The sequence below is a fragment of the Electrona antarctica genome (assembly GCF_951216825.1).
Source record: "Electrona antarctica genome assembly, chromosome: 21".
Classification (NCBI taxonomy): domain Eukaryota; kingdom Metazoa; phylum Chordata; class Actinopteri; order Myctophiformes; family Myctophidae; genus Electrona; species Electrona antarctica.
Window position 1 is genome coordinate 30,446,669 of NC_136802.1, and position 17,176 is coordinate 30,463,844.

Here is a 17,176-nt window from a genome sequence, read left to right on the forward strand (position 1 = left end):
AAATGTCGTTTTTATGTGGGCAACCCCACCAGTTCATTAAGTTTGCCTGGTGATGGGTGGTGATCCACCTGAACTGAAGCTGCACCCACAGCTGTAGTTGTATGATAAAGGGGGAGGGGTTAGGGGAGGGGCTGATAATGTGATGTCACTATATTACTGTTTTTTTCATTGGCACGTTTGACTGTCAAGGGTTCAGCCTCCAGGAAGAAACCCTAAATACAAAGGGAATACATCATTGCACATAAAAACGACTCCAGGGTGTCTAATGAAGTACTGTCACCTCATACACATGAAAATCTGGACAAATTAGAACTAGTAAACTACTAAAAATAGAACTACTCCGTTACAAGTAAAAGTACGGAATTTAAAATGTACTTGAGTAAAAGTACAAAAGTATCGGTATCAAAATGTACTTAAAGTACTAAAAGTAAAAGTACTCATAGGCGGAACCAGGGCGGGTTAAGTCAGAAAGAGCCTGCTGGTTAGTCAGTCAGGGACCAATCAGAAGTCTGACACAGGGTGTCCAAACTTTCCCATCCAATGACAGACAGTCATGTGAGGTGAGCAACTCTTCCACTCATTAGTGCTGATCATGAACAGCTGTGTGGGACCAGCAGCAAGCCTCAAAACCTCTGCTGATGGCCAGTCAGACACTCACTTCTTCAAAACCTCTGCTGAGGGCCAGTCAGACACTCACTTCTTCCTCAGAACCTCTGCTGAGGGCCAGTCAGACACTCACTTCTTCCTCAGACAGTGGCAGCCATGTTAGGCACTTTTGTTCTTGCTGGTCTTCTCGGTCTTCTTGCCCCAGGTAAAGAGCTTTAAATTGCTTTGTTTCCAATGTGCATTTTAATACTAAATTGTTTTAGAAAGTAAAAGATGAATGGACCCACATGTTCATTTCGGTTTATTGGTCTATTTGTACATTTTCGGGTCCTTGGTAGTTTTTGCACCTCTGTGCTACACACTAAATTAACAGAGCCTTAAAGCTGCTACGCTATGCACTTTCCTCTTGTACCCCAGATTTGAACCCTGTTGCTTGTGCAGTAGCCGCGTTGCAACACTTTTTTTTTCAGACAGTGGCAGCCATGTTAGGCACTTTTGTTCTTGCTGGTCTTCTCGGTCTTCTTGCCCCAGGTAAAGAGCTTTAAATTGCTTTGTTTCCAATGTGCATTTTAATACTAAATTGTTTTAGAAAGTAAAAGATTAGTGTTATTTTTTTCCATGTGCTGCTTTCTTTCATTTTAGCAATTTTAGATATTTTTGTGGTGGAGGCATTCAAACATGGGGCTAAATACATGTTTATTAAGTTTTACAGTGATTTCAGTATTATTTACTATAGTCCTACTAGACCCCAGGAAATTATATCTGGCCACATAAGATCATGGGATCTACTAAATGTGACATTCAATAGATCATGTGATCTTTTGTGGCCCGGTGTAATTTTCTGGGGTCTAGTAGGACTATAGTAAATATTTAAAAAATAAAACATTTTGTAAAAACATATACATATTTAGCCCCATGTTCGATTGCCCCCCTGTCAAAAGGCTAAAATCGCTAAAACAAAATAAAGCAGCAAATAAAAAAAATATATATACGCTCTTTACTAACAACCTAGCTGCAATTTGCAACGCTAGATTTTTGTATGATTGGATGAATCTAGAGTTGCAATACCCTCCATTGACTCCCCACTCATCCAATTTGGTTTGTGATCTGCTTGTGTTAAACAACGTTAACCTCACCAACATTGCAGCTGTAGTCCAAGCTTGAATTATCCTCTTTCAATCTGCCGAGCTTTTTTTTTCATAAAAATCCACCATAGAGATGTTATGAGCTACTTCTGTCAAGACATCCTCTGCAGGTGTTGCAGTTTGGAAGCACTCGTTTTTGTTAACGGGCCGTGCTGCTGCCTCCTGCATTGTGTTCAAATTCGAAACAGGTGGTACGCAGGGCCGTTCAGTGACATACGACGAGTGCTTCCAAACTCCAGCACTTAGAAAAATAATCACCTGCACAGAATTTCTTGACAAAGTAGCTCATAACATGTCTACGGTGGATTTTTATGAAAAACAAGCTCGGCAGATTGAAAGAGGATAATTCAAGCTTGGACTACAGCTGCAATGTTGGTGAGGTTAACGTTGTTTAAGACAAGCAGATCGCAAACCAAATTGGATGAGTGGGGAGTCAATGGAGGGTATTGCAACACTAGATTCATCCCATTATAAAAAAAATCTAGAGTTGCAAATTGCTAGCCTGGTTAATAAACCAGACCGAATCAGCCGTTGGCAAAAAAAAGTTGCCTACCAGCGGATTACGGTCTGGCGGCTCAGTAGCACGCCTCTTTCCTACAGCAGAGAACAGGTCGGACCAATCGGGACACGGTATGCAATATAGGCGGGCTTTGGTACAGTGACGTTCAATGCTTGAGACACTGAGAATCAAAACAAAGATGGATGCCGCCATGGACACTGCCATATCCTCTGTAGTAGATGGACTGGAAAATATATCTTCTCTAAAAGAAGAACAAACAATTGCCCTTAAGGCTTTTGTTGAAAAACAAGACGTGTTTGCCGTACTCGGGACAGGATTCGGAAAAAGCTTAATTTATCAACTGGCTCCGCTCGTCGGAAAGAAGTTGGGACTGAGTGAAAACCCAGTGGTAGTTGTAGTATCTCCATTGGTAGCTTTAATGAAGGAACAGGTCAGAGAAGCTACAAAACTCGGACTAACTGCCATTCAACTCGGAGTCCACGACGATGCTGAGATCCTTAGTGGACGCGGACAACTTATATTTGGCAGCCCGGAGCAATGGTTGTTGGATAAGAAGTGGCGAGACCTGTTAAAGTCGGATCTGTTCAACGACAATTTAATGGGAATTGCCATTGATGAGGTTCATCTTATGTACAAATGGTAAGTGTTTGCTGCTAAATGTTCTCATGCCTACGGTATGTGTATTGTGTTGAACTAGAAGCAGCATTAGCTTCGAGTGGATGCTTAGTTAGCATGTCTAAGCTAACGGACTCCTCCATCTCAGCTGCCTGCCAGCAGCAGCTGAGATGTAACAAAGCAATGTTCAGCCTTTTGATTCCCGGTGATACTAGTATTATAGTATTTGCCAACGGCTGATTCGGTCTGGCTTCTTTGTTTTCTAAATGGTCGCACATTCATTTGGCAAAACCAGTTACAATGAATGATTAGACCTATCGTCCCCCATTGTCCCAGTCTGGCTATTCCTAACCATTAACGGTAAACTTTCAAGTTGCCTTGGCCAACAACAATCGAAACACAATTTCGATTGTTTTCACTCGTCATTTCTTTGAAATGACTAGTAAATCTATATAAGCAGACTTTTATCATCAAAGTACATTATTGGATAGTGATAGGCCTGGTCCCAACTTCCAAGGCTATAATGCCATACATACCATTATAAACAAAGCTACAACGAAATTTGTACTGCAGTGTTAACATTGTTTACAAGATATTGTATGAGTTACAGATACTCCTGTGTTGTCCTGTTTACTTACACATATGCTAATTTACACATTCATGGTGAATTGTTGTTGGGTTTTTTTGTTGAGAGAATTAAGCACATAAGCCATAAATACATTCACCTTTTTTGGTACTGTTTAGCCCCTAACACAAGCTAATACACTATCATATCATCTGAGCTTTTTGTTTGTATTCTTGCAAGAAACATCTAAATGTAAGCATTCTATTGTTCTGGTATCTTTCCTAGGGGAGTGGGAAAAGGAGCGAAACCAGCCTTCAGAGAGTTTTTCCAAGTTGAAAGATTTGAGATCGCTCACCAAGCCGGGTCAGTACATTTAATATTTCCTTAACCACTTGAACCCTAGTTTTCCTATTCTGGGAGTTGCATGTACTGTAAATAGCAGAAATACACTCACAGCTCATGGCAATGCACTCTGAGCTTAAAGAATGGCTAATTTAATCGTAGAATGTTTGTGTGACATTAACCCATTTAGACCTATCGTCAAAGAAAAAAAGTATTCTAAATCTGGACAGTTTTCTGAAATACCTATGCTCAATATTTCATGTCAAGGATCCCAAAAATTATATGTAATTGAATGCCGACCCCATCTGAAAATATGTTGTTCCAGTGACCCCCCCCCGGAAGCAAAGATTTGAGTTAAAAACGTTTGCGGTGAATGAATATATATTCAAAGATTTGCGCCACATTTTCTCATAAATAGCAGACCTACAAGCTCGTAGTGCGGTGCTGCGCTATGAGCTTGTAGCTCTGCTATTGTTTCAATAGCTTAAGTATAACATAATGCTTAAAACACAAAGGGGTTCCCGACCCAGGTTAAGACATGATAGAATATGAAAATATTATGAATACAATTTATTTCTTTGCATATATGTAGTTAATTAATTTAAACCATTAGTTCATTCTAATTGGTTTACACAGTACTTAGTTATGTCTAAAAAATGATGTGTCAATGGAGTCTAACATCAGTGCATTCTTTGGTCTTTTCAGGTACACCAGTGCTGGCACTGACTGCGTCAGCTGATAAAGGGTCCAGATCAAGGGTGAAGAAAGACCTTCTCATGGACAATATCAATATGAAAAGTGTGACAGCTAGCCCCAACCGGACAAACATCAGACTTGGAGTGATTTCAGTCTCTGACGAAACGCTGGAGTGCCTAGATTGGGTTGTGAGAGAGGTCAAAGACAAGAACATTTCCATGTCTCACATCCTTATTTACTGCTGCAAAAGAGACACAGTTGCTAGAGTTTTTAACTATTTCCTAGGAGAGCTAGATGAAGACGCATGGATTGACAGAGACCCTGAGCATAAGTCGAAAAATCAACTGATAGGAATGTATCACAGGGACACAGGTGAAGATGACAAAAGCAGAATCCTGTCATCTCTCGGTGGAGAGGGCAATTGCAGAGTCGTGGTTGCTACTACTGTGCTTGGCTTGGGCTTGAACTTCAGAAATGTATCTCATGTGATAATGTTTGGTGTACCAGATGACGTTGAAGCTATTGTCCAGCAAGCAGGCCGGGCAGGCAGAGACGGCTCACAGTCACATGCAGCAGTGTATGTGGTTAGACAGCAAAAATACTGACGAGGGAGTAAAAGATTTGCTAAAGGGGAGAAAAGAACGCTGCTTTCGAGAGGCCCTTTACAAAACATTTGAGGAACATCCAACACGTGTACAGCCTAAACATTTATGTTGCACGTACTGCCACTCCCACTGTTTTTGCACTCCTGAAGGTTGTGAAGAACCGACGCCTATTTATGAGTTGTTGCAAGTCGAGGTTCCTACTAGATCTAGGCAGGTACTGCCAGAACAAAATATGTTGATCAGAGAGAAGCTGGAGTCATACAGGGATAGTTTGGTTCCTGCAAATGCTCATCTGTTCACCTCAAAGAAAGGCTGCACTGGGTTTGGCACAGAACTCATTGATGCTGTTGTAGAACATAGTCCCAAGATATTTGACATGTCATACATTAAACGCAATATCCCAGTATTCTTTCAGCGCTATGCAAATCAAATTCTAAAAACTATTGGCGAGGTATTTCAGGACATTGACGGCTTGGATACCAGTCACTTGGAGACCAGTGACTCTTCTCGCTTTGACGTGCCTGATATGTATTACACTGGTCACTTTGATGATGAGGCAGATGTTGACCAAATCATCCAAATGCAAACATCACCCAGCAGCTCAGATTCTGCAACGTCTATTGTGTCTGCAATGTCAGGACTGTCGCTAATCCATTCCTCTGACTGAAAATGTGTGTATTGTTGTTGCCCTGGTTTTTGTAAAATGCAGCTTCTGGAAATGTGAAAATTGGATAATATGCCAAAAGTTTGCACAAATAAAGTGACAAAATGTTTACAATGTTTTCCTGGATATTTTCACTACACAGACATGGCATCTAATGTGCATTTTGGAGCATGGACTTATGTATCTGATATAAACACAGAGGTTCTTTTACTTTTCCTGCAGCTCATCTGACATTTTAGAGAGTTGTCCTGATATAATTGTTCAGTCGTGATTTTATTTCAATCTAAAACATGTAGATATATTTAAGAACTAGAATATTTTGGTTAAATATGTACAATTATGTTGTGAATTTATTCTAGCCATGTGCAATCCATGGTAAAGTAGCTCATTGTCTATAAATCAATTTTCAATGATTCTTCATTCTAATACTCTAAAATCAGCCGATTTAGAGTACAGAATACCGGTACTTTTAAGGAGCAAGAGGTGAACACGTTCAACTCAGAATATCATCTTTAAGACCTACGAGCTTGTAGCTAAGCCATTTATGGAAAAAGGTTGAAATCAATGATTGTGTCGACAATGTCGAAATTAAAAAAGTCTTCATGACAGTTTTCTGAAAAACCTGTTTCTATATCAGTGGTGCTCAATATTTCATGTCAAGGACCCCAAAAATAATGTGTAATTGGCCACCGACCCCCATCTGAAAATATGTTATTCCAGGAACCCCTCAGAAGCAAAGAGTTGAGTTAAAAACTTTCGCTGTAAAATAATATTCAAAGATTTGAGCCACATTTTCTCAAAAATAGCAGACCTACAAGCTCGTAACGAGCTTGTAGATGTGCTATTTTTCAACAGCTAAAGTATAACATAATGCTTAAAACACAAAAAGGGGTTCCCGCCCTGAAGGGGTTAGTTTAAGCAAACCTTATTAATTCAATGTGTTGCTACCTGGAAAACTACCCTTTGAGATGGAGTCAGTGGCAAAATAGATGTAATTTTATGGGATCCGTCACAAGATTTGATATAATCAGCCTCAGGTCTTAATGGGTTAAAGTAAATACTGTCAATATGTAATGATTAGGACATATTTGACTACAAACTAATAAAGGTAAATACAGTTATGCTATCTATATAGTAAAGTAAGTATATATTTTCCAGCTTTTTCATCCGTTGAACAATGACAGGTGTACTACAGTAAATGTGGCATTATTATTATGCTTGTTGAAAATAATGCAGGCAATGTTCTCAAGGAATTTTTATTCATCTCGTCGGGTACAAAAGCTTAGTATGTCACAGCATTTTCAAAAATCGTCATGTAAAATGAGGTGTACAACAACAAGCAACAGCCGTCAATGTGCAAAGGCGGCCTCACTGACCTGGCCGAACAATATACAACTTTTTTTTTTAATGCTCGGGTAGATGGAGGAGCAGCAGTACTAAGATGTCCAGAAGTATCACAAACTAAATCTGGGTTTTCCTCCACTCTCTAAGCTTGTGCCTCATCCACTTACAGTAGTTGTCGTAGTGAAGGGTTTTCAACAAATCTCGACTGAATTTAGGGAATGCACCAAACTCTCTTCCGGCTTGAGGTCTGAATAAAGCTGCTTCCCTAAAAACCTTTACAAGGGTCAGAATATCTTCAGTGTCTTGTTTTGCTTTGTGAATGCCACTCGGCTTTGTCAGCTTCAGCTCTTTGTCCGTTTGGTCCATCACCCTGAGAGGACCTATGGACTGGCTGATCCTAGCTGCAGCCTGCTCTGACAGATTTGGCCCCAGCCCCTTTAAAAAGGACTTGAGGAAATTATTCTGGTGTTCTAGGTGCAGATCAAGAGGCATATTATTCCCCTGGCCACCCCTACCATTCCAGAAACGGTTCCACGTAAGAGTGAGCTAAGCAAGGAGCTAGTGTGGCCTTGAGCTGCAAAGTCATGAGAAACGTACTGCACGCATACTGTGTGATTAAATGCTTTGTAAAACTTTAGTCCCAGTAGGTACAGTCTCATCAGCCTCTCACCATCCCCCTCTTTCACTGCGTCCAACATGTTCAACAGAAAAAAGCTGAAGCTCAGTCTTGCTTCAGTGTGCTCCGTTTTGTGGTCCCGTTGGAGTGGCGTGGATGGTCCGGGAACTTGAGAAATACTGGGGTCATGGTCTAATTTAATAAACCTGTCAACTATATCTGCTATCATGTCAGAAAGAAACTTTCTTTGATCCTCCATGGTTCCAGCAAGAACCCTCGGCGGAATGAAGTCATCTGGGATTTCTGGTGAAATATAAAATAAATTGTTTGTCAAAAACAAAAAAAGTATTTACAAAATAAACATCACAATACAGAATCAGAATATCTGTATTGTCATTGTTCAGTGAGAACATATTGATTAGCAAACAAGCTCAGTGCATTAAAGACACAAGTCCATCCATAGTGTATAAATGAAAGTGTCAAGTGTCAGAGTTTAGAGATATGACAGCTCTGGTGTAGAAACAAACTTTCAGTATGTTTGTTCCTGCCTTAGTCCCTGAGCAGGGGCGCCTAACTTCGTTTCCAGGTGGGGGAGCACAGATTTGGACTCATGCGCAAAAATGCGCGTGCATGTGCATCGTGCACGCGCATTTTCGCGCATTTTCACAAGGAAAAGTGGCTTTCACTTTCCCTCTCCACACGCAAGTTATATGAACAAACTGACAAAATGCATCATAAAAAGGCATAGGCCTATTTAGGCTACACATGACATTGGCAAGGCGCCGATATCAAAACAAAACATATAAATTATAGCCCTATTATACAACAGACGAGCTGACAGCGCAGCGCGCTTGGGCTCGGCGACCCCGGTGTTGTATCGTCATCATAGATCCCTCCCCGTCAGAATCTAATATCTAACATTAAATTGCAGCAGCATTCAGCAGTTCAGTTGGCACGGGGGCCATAGTAATTAGTAAATACTATATTATTTCTCACTGCAATAGTGACTATTAGAGAAATAATATAGTTAAATTGTAAATGCTTTACCTTAAACCCCAAATGTGCTCTTGCGCTCCGGGGTGGTTAATTCCCTCATCATGGCATTTACTGTATATCCAACGTGAGTTACGTGTCCAGAATGTCATTATGTAGGCTACGTGAGATGGACACTGCTGCTTGCGCTGCTGCTGCTGCTGCTGTTGTTGTTTTTATTATTGTCCTCCTTCTCCTCCAACAACGTTAGCACTCGTTCCCTGCTGAACACTGCTGCTGGTGCCCATGAAGGCCAAGGGTTCATGAACTAGACTTGATTTGGGCTTGGACCCACCAAATAAATCACTCATTCTCTTCTGAGCCATGTTGACAACAACAACACACACATTCAGGCTGACCGGAGAAATTCAAATCCGTGCGCCCCGTGCGTAAAGGTAACCGGAAATAGCGTCAGCAGCAGAGCAGTAGCCTCGGAAACCCAGACGTTTTTATTTCCAGGGAGAAAAAGCAGAGCAGAGACGATGATGAAAAAAAATCAAAAAGTCACACAAATGTAGTTTAAGAATACTATTTATTTTATCCTCCAACCAGTCCACTTTTTATTTATATAAATAATAACGTGACATTATATCTTTTTTAAAATTTTGGTAGGCTACTGCACATTCATGTCATGAATAATAATTTAAGAAATCATAGCAGATTATATGAGTTAAAAAAAAAGGATCTCAATTCCACAGCTGTGGAAAAAACTTCCAGCTGTAGTACAGTCATGGCCGGCCTGTAGATGGCCACAAAAAAAAGAAAAAGCTTATTCTGGTATTTCACACAGGTGTTGCCAAATAACTAATTAACTTGCCAGTCAGCGCATATGACATATCTAGGTCATATCAATTTAATCAGCAGAGCAGTGCTGCTTCTCTCTCTGAGTCTGCACACACTGACTGACCAGCTAAAATGTATGCCTACTTTAAAACATAATATGACAAACCTTGGATTAATTCTTCTGAAAACTAGCAGCAAGCACAAAGTAAGTGATTCACACAGGTGGGCAAGCCGGGCATTATTGGATGCAATGCGCGAATTAGTAGCCTATTTATTTTTTAACACGCAGCATCCCACTCTCTCTCCGCGCGTGCCGCGCTCACGCACACATAGACAAACACCCTCTCCTCCTCTCTCTCTCTCTCTCGCTGTCGCGCACCGTGCGCTTCGAGCGTGGCGGGGGCCGGGGGGGGGGGGGGGGACTGAAAGTGGGGTCGCAATGCCCCCCCTCTTTTTAATCTGGTGTCGCAGCTGCTCCGTTTGCTCCATGGCTCAGGCGCGCCTGTCCCTGAGGATGCAGTTGGCTCTCCTGCTACAATGTGGATACATCTAATAGATATCAAAATCAAATACTGAATATACTAAAATTACAATTATTGTGCTGAGAGAATGCACTGTATGAAAAATGTAATGTACCTTCCATATCCGTCAACCCAAGGTGTTCCATTGCAGCTGCCAGGAACAGTGCCGTTGTCTCTTTGGAAACAAAGTCTTTGTAGGCATTGTATGCCTTCGTTGGTCCCTGCTTAGCATTGCTGCACCTGTTAATCAGAAATTGAATCTTTAATTTCAATCCTAAATGTCTTGGTATCCCTCACTCACCTCACACATAAAAACAGTTATTTGCATCCGTCATTCAGCTTCACTCAGCTCACCGTCTCTCACCCACAAACAGTCTCCTCAGTCACCTTCACTCAATTCACTATCTCTCTCACTCAGGTACACAGTATTTTTATGAAATGTATAACACAGGCAGTTGTTTTCCATTGTGCAGACTTCATGCACTTTACATAAAGGGCATTGCACTCTAACCCCACTATGTAAGTGTATTCCAGAGACCGTTACTTAATACTGTTCCGGGTTTTCTCAGTAAAATTATATTACCGTAATATTATCAAGAACACAAACAAGTATAGTTAATTGAATCAATTTCAATGTTATTTCTATAACTAGAGGGCATTCAAGAGTAATGGCTTTCTTGCCCACAATAACTAGTTATGCCCACTCTTGAATGGGCATAAGCATATTAGCCTCACAATGGCCAGACGTGAATCTGCCGGTGAAAGAAAAATGCTTATAGAAAAGCCAGAATATAAGCATCAAGTTTGGTTTCATCTAATTTACAGTATTTTAGAATGTATGGCATGGACATAAACCCTCAGTATGAAACAATCTGTGTTCTCATTGTCTTCTGCACAAAGTTACAACTGCCCAGTGCCCACATATTTGCTATCCATACCTCCCCAGGCAAGACTAGGGCAATTTCATGTTTGTAGCACTGCATTTCTCGTCCCAGTGTGCAGTACTACAATGCATTCATTATCCAGACATTATTATCCATGTTCAGTTTGCAGGTGACAAAACACTGAACAAAACAATTGGAGTGTGACGTCACTTATACTGATGGGGAAAACAGCAGATCTACAAGCTCAGAACACATGTGTAAAACGTTTGAGTTTATAGATATGTTTTGAAGCTATTTCAAGTTAAACTTACTTTAACATGTTCATGTTGGCAACAAGAGTTCCACGATCCTTTGCTGACGCGTCCTTGAAGAAAATCTTGTGATGGATCTAAAATGACATGACAATGGTTTGTTATAAATCACAGTGGACGTTACAATGGTATCACGCGTACGCCAACTGTACTAGATTTCTATATGTCTATTCCTAGTAAGATGACATTTACTAGAGTTGCGGTGCAGGTTATACTTTACTTTAGAGAGGACATTACAGTTAGAATGATCAATCATGCTATGTTTATGTATTTCACCATAGCATAAAGTAGTTTAACAATTCATTTAAATTGTTTGTAATACAATGGGTTTCCACTTAACATAACAGTTAAAATATAATATTCTCTCTTTAATGACACTCACTTCAAAAAGATTTCTGATGGCATGCCAGTCTTCAAACTTGAAGTGCATGCCCTCCAGTCTTTTCTCCGGGTTGTCTCCCTGATTGAAGGACCACTGTATATTTCGGGAGTTTGCCTCAGACAGCCGATCACCCCCGAAGAACACTGGAGAAAGCCCTCCCGGTACTTGTGGCACATACCTTAAGAAAATACACAAAAAGGAGGGGTTAAAAGTGAATCGACCGTCACACCTCGCTTGACAAAAAGCAACAGTGGAGCCTGATAAGATACTTACTTTTTATGAAGTTGGAACAGTACATCAGTCAATTCTTCAGTTTTATTTTCATTTTTGAAAAAGAGACCCAGGGGATACTGTGAACAAAGACAGACAGAGATTAATGTTTGTCCCCATGGTGTAGGATACACATAATATGATGGGATATATGCAACATTTAGGTTAGCCTGGGATGTCCAGAGAAATGGCAGGCTGCTTTTGTTTCAAGACTACATGTAGGTCGGAGTTCTTACGTCTTTCTGATGAAAAAGTCCAAGTTGTCAAAAATGATGGAATACGTCGGGGGAGGCAGTCGGACAGTGGGCAGTCCGACAGTCATCGTTGGTGGTGGGGGCAGTCCGACAGTCAACAACAGTTCTCCGTTAGTGAGGTCACTGAATGCGGCATTGTCAAGTGGGCTTCGTGTCTCTTCGCCACCCTCATTAGAGTCTGTTGGATAAACACAACAAACATTTAGAAATGTGAACCTTTTAATTTTTGGTTCATTTTAACACTGAAAATAAACCAATTTGAAAACTGTAATCTCACCAAAAATGTCAATGCTTTGAAAGAGGTTCTCCACGTCCTCCACCAACTCTGGGACGACAGCTTCCAAATCCGATCCCTGCTCCTTCTGGTATTCCTCAATGGACAGCTTTAGGGCTTGGACAGCCTCTCCACACGTCTTAGCCAACTCCTTCTGCTTCCCTACAGCACAACTGTGACTGGTTGTGATGGACATTTTGCTCAGCCTGTCAAAGACAGCCTTCTTAGCTCCCCCATACTGTAGTATGCTGTTTAAATAATAAGAAAAAGCTGACATGCGGTTCTCTCTTCCTCTCACAGCTATAGCGGCTGCAGCACAAGTAACAGGCCGAGAATCTTTGGTGACAGTGTTCAAAATGGATAGCAAGAATGGTGATAGGCGTCTGAGATCTGACTCCAAGTGTTCAAAAGAAAAGGCTTTAAGATCCCCAGCTGCTGTCTTCAACAACATGCAACCATTGTCATGCTTACAGAGGGCCTGGCATTCAATGTCAAATGTAAAATCTGTTCCTTGACCTCTTCTGCTAGCTCCTTGTGTTTAAGAATTTGCTTAGCAGCTGTCGTCCAATTTTTATTGGTGATGTTGGTCACAATCCCAGCCTCTTCTGGTTGACTGACCTTGGTAACAGTTTTTGAAGGGAACCTTGTGACCACCTGGAAAAAGATGAAAATTCCATTAAACAACATCCCAGTTTTAGAAATTCCACCATCCTGATTCAATCTAAAATTAAGAGTAAAGCAGTCCAAGTCAGTGAAGTCACTGCCCAACCCCCCCCCCCCCCCCCCCCCCCCATCTCTGAACATGTAAAGAAAGGGAAGCAACACCACCCTCCCATCTCTCACAACAGCCCTGTCCTTTTGTTGTACTGAACAGTTTCTACCTACATCTGCTGTATTATTTGCTCAATTTACCGTTTTTAATAAGAATGTAGGTGGCAACATTTCTATTGTTGCCACCTACATGTTTGATCAAATGCATGTGTAGATACACTGATGTTTTCTTTCCTTTTTCACACATTGTCCCTTTCTTTTTAAATCATTTTAGTCATTAATATTCTTGTTTGTACAAAGACGTTATGGCACAACAAAAGCCAACCTGTGTCCCACACAGGTTGGCTATCATGGGATGGCCACTGTATTGTAGTGTCTTTGTTTAAGTAATAAAACATGTAACTACTAACTACATACAGTTCAAATACAGTAGTCCAAATACAGTAGTAGTTATGATTTTATTTCACAGTATGTAGAATGGGTACGTCCAAGTACGTCCAAGTAAATGTAACACCAAGGATAAGCATACACTAACAAAGAATAATCTTACCTCAGTAATACTTCGCCTTGCGGTTGGTGGGGCTTGATGAGGACTAGGTGGAGTTGGGCGAAGTTTTTTTACTGCCCTGGGCGTTTTGGTTGGTGTCACTAGTAGTCGAGACCTTTTATCTGAAGAAGATAAATCATAGCTGGATGGTGTTGGTGATGGCGAGGCGCCTGATGACAACGCTGGATCCGAACCATAGCTACATGTTGCGCGCCAGTTAGCTGCGGCTTCTTCGTTCGAACCATGGCTAGTTGATGATGATATTGAAGCTGCTGCGGCGGCCGCCACCGGCGCTGCTGGATTCGACGAAACGGATACTTTTTCAGCCTGTTCCCATCTTCTGAAATCCGGTAATGCACTTACTAACCGGTTTACCTTTGTATCACACTTAACACAGGAGCGAAATGACACATCCCGACGTTTCGTTAAAGTCAAGCTTAAACCCTGAAGTCGCTCAAAAATAGTCGTGTCCTTGCCTTTTTTCTCAAATGTTTTTAGAGTGCTGAATTTGTCCAGCGATTCTTAGAGGCGCACTGCAGAAACGACAATAATCATTCACATCCATTGGTCGGTCCATTGTTCTTCTCCAGGTCTTTCTAAGAGCAGACTATTGTAATGTTTTCTCCACGTATTTCTAAGACAGACTAGTAGTGCTGCTTTGTTTACAAGTACATAGTGTAGGGACACCGGCGCATAAGTGTGACGTAGAGGCTGCGCTGCTCTGATTGGTTCTCGCATGGCCAGCCACGAACCAATTGTGGACAAGAGACATTGTATGAACCCGCCCCCCGGGAAATGAAATCCAAGTGGAGCCAGCCCAGACTGATATACCGCGACAGTGTTGTGTGATATTAGTCTGGCTTATTAGCCAGGCTAGCAAATTGCGGCTACTAACAACCTAAAACAAGAACCTTGGTTGAAAAAACTAAAGTTGTCCTAAGCTTTAATTCTAAGAATGGGCAAAGCAGCCATGATTAAATTGCTTCTCTTCCTTCACATGTCTGGCCAAAGTTGCCAATTATAGAGTCTCTGTTCCATTCTGGTCAGAGTCAGTCCTCATTCACACATATCAAACAAATGTTTGGTCTTTTTTTGAGGCCACCACAATGCTTTTCAATGCTGGTCAAAACATGGGACTCCCATTGGAAAAGCATTGTGGTGGCCTAAAAAAACCAGACCAAACGTTTGATCGGTGTTTGATATGTGTGACTGAGGCCTCAGGGTGCTGATATGGTGCATGTTTTCTCACTCCAGGTACCCTGATGGTTCTTTGAGGTGGTTCCAAATGGACCCACATGTTCATTTCGGTTTATTGGTCTATTTGTACATTTTCGGGTCCTTGGTAGTTTTTGCACCTCTGTGCTACACACTAAATTAACAGAGCCTTAAAGCTGCTACGCTATGCACTTTCCTCTTGTACCCCAGATTTGAACCCTGTTGCTTGTGCAGTAGCCGCGTTGCAACACTTTTTTTTTGTTTAAATAATGGGATGAATCTAGAGTTTCAATACCCTCCATTGACATCCCATTGATCCAAATTGCATTTCCCATCTGCTTGTGTTAAACAACGTTAACCTCACCAACATTGCAGCTGTAGGCAAAGCTTGAATGTTCCAAACTGCAAATCCACCAATGTTATCAGCTTCTTTCTGTCAAGAAATTATGTGCAGGTGATTCTTTTTCTAAGTGTTGGGTTTTGGAAAAGCTTGTCGAATAAGTAATTGGAAAGAAAAACAAACCAGTGTTGTACCCTGCCCTTTGTTTGTCAAGATACACCAGCTGAGTTGTTGTGTCCGAGGCTTAAAGGTTTTTAAATACTTTTTGAAATGTCTACGGAAAAATGAATGGGGAAATTATCTCCCGGACCGGTGCCCTCGAAGGGGGAAAATATTGGATGGCTCTAACTTAATTTGTCTATTCCCTTGTTTGTTTTTTTAAGTCATTAGCTGTATTAAAAACTCCATATCTTGTGCCAACAGGATTCTACACGACCATGGTTGACATGAGTGCTGGGACCAACACGACCATGGTTGACGACATGAGTGCTGGGACCAACACGACCATGGTTGACGACATGAGTGCTGGGACCAACACGACCATGGTTGACGACATGAGTGCTGGGACCAACACGACCATGGTTGATGACATGAGTGCTGGGACCAACACGACCATGGTTGATGTCATGAGTGCTGGGACCAACACGACCATGGTTGATGTCATGAGTGCTGGGACCAACGTGGCCTGGAAGGAGGCCTGGATAGCGGTCTGGAATAAAGGATGGAAAAGGGTCGTTGAGGAGACCGTGAAGGCGGCGGAGGAGAAGGCTGAGAATTCGGCGGCCTGGAAGGAGGCCTGGATGGAGGCCTGGATGGAGGCCTGGATGGAGGCCATTAGTGAGACCCCAAATAGCATCGAGAAGGCGTTCTGGATGGAGCTCTCGCATGGGGCCTGGATTGAGGCAGAGGAAGCCGAGAAGGCCCAGAAGGAGACGCCAGAAGACGCCAGGCCCAACGTGGCCTGGAAGGAGGCCTGGATGGCGGGCTGGAATACGCGATTCAATAAGGACGAGGAGGAGATCGTGAATGCGGCTGAGAAGGCAGCGGCGAAGGCTGAGAATTCGGCGTCCTGGAAAGAGGCCTGGAAAGAGGCCTGGATGGAGGCCTGGCTGGAGGCCGGGGTGGAGTGGAGAGGGTCTCACGCCACTGGGGTCGAGAAGGCGTACTGGATGGAGCGCTCGCATGAGGCCTGGATTGAGGCAGAGAAGGCCCAGAATGAGACGCCAGAAGACGTTGAGAAGTGAATGAAATCATGATGAGCGGCCGGCAACATCTGACTTCCTCATCACTTTATTTTTTATTTGTTTTATTTTTTTAAGTTTTTTTTTTTTTTGTGGCTTTCGCCTTATTTTATATTTGTTATGGAGGGACAGACAGTAGGCTGACAGGAAATGGGGAAAGAGATGGGGGGGTGACATGCAGTAAAGGCCGTCAGGATCGGGAGTCGAACCCGCAGCACACTGCCAGACTGGATTACCAGCCAAGGTGCCTGGACCACTGAGCCACGGCCCAGGCCACTTTATCACGATGTTCAGCAATAATCATGTCTTGACTGCAATTAAAGGTTTTTAAACTTATCATTGTGTCCTCCTTCTTCCCCATGTTTAACGTGAGACAATTTACTAAAATGTGGGTTCAAGCTGTAGCATTTGAATATTCGAGGTTGAGTAAATCCCATCTTAAAACGTCCAGTTAACCACTTAGACCAGGGGTGGGCAACTTTGACAATGGAGAGGGCCACTATATTTCCACACTCCCTGCATATCAGTTTAGTTTATTTTGGTCATAGAATGAACATTGACTTCATTCATTTCATTTGATCATCATAACTTTGCATTTAGGATAGGCATTATGCCTATCCTATTTACACCTAG

General features: G+C 42.0%; 1 protein-coding gene and 1 long non-coding RNA gene across 3 annotated transcripts; one reads left to right on the top strand and one right to left on the bottom strand.

Annotated features, from left to right (window-relative positions):
- The first annotated feature begins 627 nt into the window (after nucleotides 1-627).
- Nucleotides 628-16,879, top strand: LOC306914630 (uncharacterized protein). 2 transcript variants are annotated; one of them, XM_079491762.1, is made up of 2 exons: nucleotides 628-811; nucleotides 15,726-16,879. In XM_079491762.1, exons 1-2 carry the CDS (start codon nucleotides 763-765, stop codon nucleotides 16,544-16,546), a joined length of 870 nt encoding a protein of 289 aa, XP_079347888.1. In that variant the 5' UTR covers nucleotides 628-762; the 3' UTR covers nucleotides 16,547-16,879. The 2 variants fall into 2 exon arrangements, with proteins under 2 accessions (XP_079347888.1, XP_079347889.1); XM_079491763.1 differs by lacking the exon at nucleotides 628-811 and adding an exon at nucleotides 994-1,137.
- Nucleotides 11,026-11,737, bottom strand: LOC306914173. The gene is made up of 3 exons (XR_013788661.1): nucleotides 11,632-11,737; nucleotides 11,250-11,326; nucleotides 11,026-11,118 (listed from the first exon to the last, which is right to left on the bottom strand). It is a non-coding gene; the product is annotated as an uncharacterized lncRNA (long non-coding RNA).
- Nucleotides 16,880-17,176: the final 297 nt, after the last annotated feature.

What these genes read in the sequence shown, in the direction of transcription:
- LOC306914630 (XM_079491762.1), top strand. Translation starts at nt 763, where the DNA reads ATGTTAGGCACTTTTGTTCTTGCTGGTCTTCTCGGTCTTCTTGCCCCA. An exon ending in TCTCGGTCTTCTTGCCCCAG is followed by an intron (nt 812 to 15,725) that starts GTAAAGAGCTTT and finishes TTGTGCCAACAG; the next exon opens with GATTCTACACGACCATGGTT.